The 8,441-nt window shown below is 41.2% G+C and overlaps 1 protein-coding gene across 1 annotated transcript; it reads right to left on the bottom strand.

Moving 5' to 3' along the window:
• Positions 1–464: 464 nt before the first annotated feature.
• LOC110800482 (uncharacterized) lies at positions 465–1,388 on the bottom strand. The gene has a single exon (XM_022005786.2). It carries the CDS (start codon positions 1,386–1,388, stop codon positions 465–467), a length of 924 nt encoding a protein of 307 aa, XP_021861478.2.
• Between the last annotated feature and the right edge of the window lie 7,053 nt (positions 1,389–8,441).

Raw genomic sequence — 8,441 nt, 5'->3', positions numbered from 1 at the left:
AGGTGATCAGCCTAATTTGGGGCTCTAATCTAGGCCACTCCTCAGGCCGTCAACCGATTAGTCTTTTGTGACGCCTTCAAAGGAGAGGGCGTCCATTTTAAATGACTGCTTGGTTGAGTCTTGTTTGCGCTTTCACATCTTTATTAATTTAGGCTAGTTCTAAGGCCATCGTTCAATTGACCAGTCGTGACGCCGCCTCTTGGGGCTCGTTATCGTGGGGGAACTTCACTTTTTTACGTTTGCTATATGATTTTGAGTGGCTTTATTGGGCCGTAAGTTCATCAGAGTTTTTGATGAGGGAAACATTGTCATAAAGTTAACATTTCGCTAAGTAGCGAAGATAAGCTGGCCGTTTTGTAGGCAAGCATTACAGGCCGTTTTGTGGGCTCTTACATAATTGCTAGGCCGTTTTGTAGGCTCATATTACATAAAGTATTCTAACTAGTCTAATGACATTCTACTCTTTAGCCACTTTTCTCTATCTTGACTGGGATACTCTCGCTGGCAGTGGGTGGCTCCTCTTCATATTTCCTTTTGCCTTTAGCCCCGGCCGGGTCTTTCCTCCATGCTGACGGGTTACGAGTTGTGAGGTAGCAGTCTCCCGCTTGCTGTTGATCTCCATGTATAGTCCCTATCGCCCCATCGTCACATACATACTTCAGGAGCATGAGATGGGTGACGACCACTGCCTTAATCTTGTTCAGGGTGGGACGTCCCAAAATGACATTGTATGCTGTCAAGTCTCTGGCGATTAGGAAATCCACCCCCATCTTTCGTCCATCTTTACGTTCTCGATCCAATCCGAACCGGCAAGCGATGACGCCTACTGGATGTATGATGCTTCTTCCAAAGCCAATGATAGGGTAGTGTATGCTTTCTATGGTTTTAGGATCGTGAGCTAGGCGGCTGCGGCATTCCATGCTCATTATATCAGATGAACTTTCTGTATCTATCAAGATTTTGATCTCGACCATGAGGGGGTCGTCATGCGGGGTGGCTACTCGTCCACCATCCGATTCACATATCTCTATTCGAGGGAACGGGTCCACCGGTGACTTCCCTGATAACATTACCTGACCTAGACGGCGGGCATAATCTTTCTGTCCCCTCATGGTGGGTCCTCCAACGGCTGGTCCCCCTGATATGACGACTACAAATCCCCCTTCGCTGCGATTTCCTTCTTTAGCTGAGACATGTGACTTGTTTTTCTTGTACTGATTCTTCCCTGTGTCGTGAGTACTCCTTTGCAGGTAGTTCTTTAGGTGCCCCTTGGAGGATAGGCCGTCCAGGGCTCTCTTCAAGCTTCTGCAGTCCTTGGTGTCATGCCCTATATCTTCGTGGAACTGACAATAAAGCTTAGGATCTCGACTCTCAGCGAGAGATTTCATGGGGAAGGGCCGTTCAAGATCGAACCTAGTCCCGACGTCCACCAGGATCGTGAGAAGGTCCGTATTGTATTCGAAATATTCTCTTTCCTATGGACATCCTCTCTTTTGTCCAGGAGAATTAGTATCATGCTCTTTCGAAAGAGCCCAAGTACCATTTACCTGTGGGGCTCTCCTGTCTATCTTCTCTTTCTTCCCTGAGGAATCTGTCGCCTAACCAGCCTTTCCATCCTTGGACGCACTGCATATTTCTATTGCATGGATAAATGCTTCAGCCTCGTCCAAGACTTCATCCATAGTCCGAACACTCTTCTTAACCAAATCAAACTTGAATGATCCTTTCTTTAATCCTCTGATAAAATTATCGAAGGAGACGCCATCGGGCAGATCTGGGATCTGTCTGGCCTCTAGATTGAAGCGCTTAACATAGCTTCTCAGCGACTCATCTTTTCCTTGTTGAATGCGTCACAAATGCATGCTTGTTTTCCTTTCTTCCTTGTATGCCATGAACCTGGTGGAGAACAAGGTTTGTAATTCGTTGAAAGAGGCAATGGATCCCGGGGGCAGTCGTTCAAACCATTTGGACGCCACTCCTTTAAGGGTAGCAGGAAAGTATTTGCACCATGTGGCTTCATTGGTTCCTTGAACATACATGTGGTGACGGTATGCAACTAGGTGCATGTCTAGGTCGGTGGTACTGTCATAAGCTTCAATGGTGGGAGTTTTGACTTTAGGTTCTTTCGGGGCGTTCATTATGTCCTCGGAAAAGGGGGTGCTCATGTGCCTCAGCGTCAAGTTATTCAACCCCTGTTGGATATGATAAGTTGGTTCACGACGGCTAGAGATCATACGAGGACGCATGCTCACTCGGTTAGGCGTCATCTGGGTTTGTCCTCGAGTAGAGGGGTAAAATGGGGGATCTTCCATAACTGGAGTAGATCCAGTGTCTGATAGTTCAGATTCAGCTTCATAGTGTTCCTAACGTCTCGAGGATGGCCGCAAGATGGCCTGTGGGTTTCCCCTGGAAGGTGGTCGCGTGACCTGCTCTCGCCGAGGCAGAAAGGCTTGATGGTCGCGGTCAATCTCCTAGCATTCTGCCAAAGGACTGACTCCTCGGCTAGCTTGTGGACGGGAACTTTCTCCTGCTCTCCATACGTTGGATCTGAGTGGCATTCTGTTTATCCGATTGACGCCAAGACTGAGGGGCCTCTGCGGAGCCGCCCTTTCAGTGTTGTATATCAACATGTTTCTTCGTACTTCATCCTGCAACGTGGTACTCATCTGCTGTCGGAAGATTTGATTCATTTGTTGTTGGAATCCTGCCAGGAGTTCATGCAGTGATCCCACCGAGATAGGCAAGTCCAAATTTTCATCCAGCACGGCGTCCCGGACACTGGGGCTTAGGTGGCCGCCTGGTGGAGGTGCTTCCAGGACTGGTTCCTCCTCTACAATTACTTCGGCCTCCTGAACTCGGCGCGGCGTGCTTCCAGCATTTGCAACTCGGTTTGCTTCCTCTATATAGCGTTGACTCATTTCCCGGAGCCGTCTCTCCTCTACTTCACCATTATACTCTCCTTTAGATTGCGGCTCGTCCATGATACTATACCTCCCCACAGACGGCGTCAAATGTTGTGGGATCTTTTGTGGTGATGACGTGTCACGCGTTCCTCGAAGGTATCAAGTATGCGCTGGCACGAACTTCCTGCAATCTGCAAAACAAGAATATTCCCGTAGGAATATTCCCTCCGATGCCTAAGTAAGTATTGGCTAGAGAGAGAATTAATTTGTAGAGAGAAGGTAGAGCAAAGATAGTTTAAGGTTGGTGGGAATGAATTGAATGCCCCTTTTACCTAGGGATCTGCACTTTTTATAGTGCTAGGGTTTCTTGGGACTTGATCCTAAAACCCTGCCCTTATGATTGGGTGCTTCCCCAGATTTAGGACATGTGTCCGATAATAGGAGGTCTGATTAGACCTGTTGGGCCCTTTGCATGTTGGGCTTTTAGACATGATTTAACTAGGGATTCTTCCAATCAAAGGGGGTCATGGGCCTAAGAGATAGGCCCTGGGTCTGGATGCGGATATGGGCTCAGTATGGATTCTGGGTATCCATGCTGGAGAATCTCTGTCTTCCTTTTTGGCCATCCTAGTAAAGCCTTGTGGCAGTCTATTATTCTAGGCCACATCAATAACTATATGATATTTTATCCATTAGAATATAGAACATTTTAACTTTATGATTTAAAGAGGTACTTCCTCCATTCCGAAAATATCGCACCATTGTTGACTTTTACTCCTTTAACCCTTACTTTGACTCTTAAATCTCAAATCGTGTGCAAGTAAAATTATAAAAAATTAATATTTAGAAATATAAATCGATACGAATCTAACATGACCCCACTTGACTAAAATTTCCTTACGTACGAATCACAATTGCCACAGTCGTAGTGTGAATAGCGTAAATAACAAATGGTCTGATATTTCCGGAACGGAGGGTGTATTAAAATTTTATGCTAATTGCCATGTCACTACCCTTTTTTGGGGTTATTATCATCATACACTTCCTATATTACACCATACACCAAAGTTAAATATATACAAACATATGCACTCAATCTACCAAAAGCCAACATATATTCATATATAAAAACTCATCCACAAATATTCATAACAAAATCCTATCATTCATTGACAAAGATCCTTAAAAAAAATCAAAGACCTTTCTAATGCCCAAAAAAAGAAAATACAAAAATAGGTCGGTAACCAATATCATACATTGAGCTAGCCTAACTCGCATAGATTATCATCTTCTTCTTCATCGTTATTTGGCTGGTGATACCCGATAACATATGAGATCCAAATCCCCCTTAGCTCGTCAATCAATTTTTGAGAATACGTGTGAGGAACTTTGTTAAAATATAACAAAGCAAGGTAACATATAAGTTAATATACAATATTAAGCATAATTTAGAGGCTAAAAGTACAATGTGAAGTTTAGAAGCTATTCAAGTTGGTCTTAACATAAACTATAAGTAGTGAACATCAGTTGTCTTTACTGTTAAGCAATTATTATGTACCTTTTTCACTAATCCACTAAAAGGAAAGCATGAATCCTACTTACATCATATATTATTATTAGTTGCACAAACTGAAGGAAATAATGCCCTTGGTCCAAGTATGCATTCAATGTTAAGTCTAATAAATGCGGTTCAGTATTAATTAATTATACAAGTTAATAATTCAGTGAGATCAAGTGAACTGTATGCCTAGCTAGAGGCCGCTTCAGTTCAAGTGGAATTAATAATATTAATCCACAACTTACTCTTGACTGAACCCGTAGGGTCACACAAATAGTACGTGAAAGGATCAAGTATTTAAGTGAATTAAATACTCCATTTATGGATATTCGGAATCGACGGATCTCAGTTCCAGTGGAAGCTGAAATCGTCAAAAGACAAATTGTGAATACTCCGGAAACGATGATATTGTCGGAAACGAAAATATGGATCGTATCGGAAATATAAATATTATCCAAGTCGTAGATGTTGCCGGAAACGGAAACATGGTACGTATCGGAAAATATTATCGGAAATGGAAATATTGTCGGAATCGGAAATATTGCCGGAAACGGAAATATTGTCGGAATCGGAAATATTATCGGAATCGGAAAATAATTCCGGAATCGGAAATATTAAATATTTGTTCGAAACGGAAAATAATTCCGGAATCGGAAATATTAAATATTATTCGAATCGGAAATGAATTCCGGAATCGGAAAATTAATCGGAAGCGCGTCGTACGAAATACACATCGGACGAGCTTGCTAGACGAAAAGCCCAGCACGAAGCCAGGCCTGCGCCTAGCAAAGCCCGCGCGCAGCATGGCAAGCACCGCAAGGCCCAGCCAAGCAACACGCAAGGCCAGGCCCAGCGAGGCCAGCAGGCTGGCACGCCCAAGCGTGGGCAGCAGCGCTGCTGGGCCGAGCTCCGCGCGCGCGCGCCCATCGCCCTTCGTGGGCTGTGCGTGTGTGCGCGTTAGTTCGTGCATGCATCGAATCCTTAAGCGTTTAGGATTAGTCCGATTAAAGATTATTTTCCTAAAATTACTAGAGTTAGTTGTTGAATTAAACACTAACTTAATAGATTCTAATAAGATTAGGTTATTTAAATCCTAGTAGGTTTCTAGTTTCGATGATCCTACCCTATAAATAGGTGATGGCAATCACAATTTATAATACATCAAAAAGTATTCATATAGTTTTAAGTTAAAAACTAGAGTTAATAATTTGCCACAAATTATAATCAAATAAACATAAACCTTAGGCTAAATTCTTGTTAATTGAATCTAAGGCGGATCCGAACGTGTTGTGGACTATCTACGGAGGGACTACACTTGGAGCCCTAAACTTGTTCTTGTTCGGTTCGGGAGCAGCTAGGGAGGGCACGCTACAAATGTATGCATCCTAAATTATGCTAATTGTTATGTGGCAATTAATTTGGATTCCTGGCTGTATGGTTTTTTCCGCATGAAATATATATGTTTTATATTTGTCATAACCTAACACAAACAATGGTTTTCAACTGTTGATGTGCTTTCCCTATTCTACATACATATAACAAGAAGAGAAAAAAAGGCAGCAAACACTTCAGAACAACAAAGAAGCAGAAACAACAAAGGACATAGCAGTTTACAGGAGAGGAACCACTTAGTAGGTGCAACCCTTAGGGTCGTTAAACCTTTTGTCTCATTACAATTATAGTTATACTTGCATCGTCCTTTACTACGCGTTGTATAAATAAGGGGGAGAGGAAAACAGAAAAGTATCTCGAGAGTATTTTGGTTGTTTTAGCATCATGAGAGTATCTCTGTGAGTTTACTGTATTTTGAGCTAACTGGTTGCTTGGAATATCTGAATTACTTGCAGAATCTTTCACTAACTTCAAATAGTTCTGATATCATTTTCTCATCTTACCTACTTACTCAACATTTTGATCCGTGATTAAAATAAGAACAAACGATTTAAGAATGACTTTCTAACCATAACAATATCTTTTAGCTCAATTATACAACTGGTGGTTGATAACCATTCAGGTTGAGAACCCATTCAGTTACTTGCATGTAGAGGATAAAATACTCAAAGATCGTCCTTAATCATTATGTTCTACCTGTGCTTGATGAGATTATGCCCAGTTCAATCTACACCAGATTGCATGAATTCAAATACCACTTTCCACTCCATAGTTACCCCTTACATTAGTCCAATGAAAACTTTGAAAATTACATGTACGAAAATAATGCTTTTACAATTTCCAAGACAACCACTGGAGTAATGTGTGTGTTTATCATTTTACTTGTTTTTATTAATTAAAAATTGCAATTTGGTAATGAATATAAGCCTCCAAGTAACCGATCCCACTCCCTCCTCTCCTGAAGGAAAAAAAAAAACCAGAGAGGGAGTTTAGAATAGTACATACTGAAAATCACAGGACAGAAAAGGCTGTAGGAAAATAGTTAAATGTTATTTACTGAAGAACGAGTTGAAAAAGTTTTGGTTTTTTAGATCTCGTTTGAACAATGCTTATTATTCTCAAATTCATTAATGACAGCTGATTTGGTTTCGGTTGCTGGTTTGAGGAATACTTGTCATAATCTAGGAAAGTATATAGCTAGTGAGAAGATATATAATTTAATTTTTGCATTTTCACATAGGGATGTTTCCTTGGAGGCGATAATTGGTTTGGTTATTTTTGATTCGTGCAGATTTAAAATCTTGATTTTGCTTCTATTCACGGTTTCAGGTGACTCTGGGAGTGACATAACAACAATAGCCTGCCCTACCCCTCCCTCTGTTACTGACACTGCATTTCTTCTAATGATTCCAGGTCCAATTTTTGATATATTTCATCATACGATCTAATGCCAACAACCATCTCAAACACACAATCATGCATCTATCACAATTATAAATAAGGCAGGTCTCGATCATTAAGACACGATCTATATGCGCATTAGAAGAAATACCTTGTCAGGAACGATTATCTGTCTGGACTCTATTGTAGCGGCATACATAATATCCACTATCCTTGGAGCCTAGAGGCTGACGAGGGCACTATTACGCAAGAGAGATTAAAAAAATTAAGCACCTAATAACACAACTTATTAACGAACTATGTATAAAGTGTTACAAAATTGTAATTAAGGTCAAATACCTCTATTTTTTCTACTTAATGAAAGGATTCTTCTTCATTTTCCTAATTTATTTTACGTGTTACATGTTAAATCTGATGATTTCCCTAAGTAATTGTAAAAGGTTTAGTTAAGTAAATTAACTTACGATAGGAAGAATATATGAGAAAATAAGTAATTTAGCACATACATGTTGATTATTGTTTGAGCAAATCCAGGAGGTTCATTTGTGCTCCAAACCAATCTAGGCAATGCTCCAATCCAACCCACGGACAAACAATAACTAACATCCAATACCGACTACACACATAAAACAAAAATAATTTCAGATACAACAATTAAAGTATAAAAGGATAGTATGTTGATTTGGGAAAATGCATAGCATATGTATTTTGGATTTTAGAGGTTGTTTTTTATGTGGCCTAAAAGAACGCCATCTGGCTGTACCATTAAAGCCCAGAAAGAAGGCCCAAAAGCCCATCAGCAGGCAAATCTCAAACCCACATGCACACGCAGGGCCAAGACCCATCAGTGGATCATGGGACCCACTTACTCAGGAAGGAGCCCATTCTGCTATTTCCCAAAGAGAAAGGCCCAAATAGGTAAGAGGCCCACTTGGTCTAAACCAAGCCTCCAAAACTTAGCAGGACACGTGTCCTGATCTTGCATAACATCCAATCATGCAGGACCAGTTCCCAAGAAACCCTAGCACTATAAATAGTGCAGATCCCTAGGTAAAAGGCAATCAATTCATTCCCACCAACCTAAAACTATCTTTGCTCTGTCTTCTCTCTACAAATTACTTCTCTCTCTAGCTTATACTTACTTAAGCATCGGAGGGAATATTCCTACGGGAATATTCTTGTTTTGC

This window comes from Spinacia oleracea, chromosome 3 (genome assembly GCF_020520425.1).
Source record: "Spinacia oleracea cultivar Varoflay chromosome 3, BTI_SOV_V1, whole genome shotgun sequence".
Classification (NCBI taxonomy): domain Eukaryota; kingdom Viridiplantae; phylum Streptophyta; class Magnoliopsida; order Caryophyllales; family Amaranthaceae; genus Spinacia; species Spinacia oleracea.
This window is presented reverse-complemented; position numbering and strand designations above follow the sequence as displayed.

Coding starts and splice junctions, on each gene's coding strand:
- LOC110800482 (XM_022005786.2), bottom strand. CDS start 1,388: ATGAAATCTCTCGCTGAGAGTCGAGATCCTAAGCTTTATTGTCAGTTC.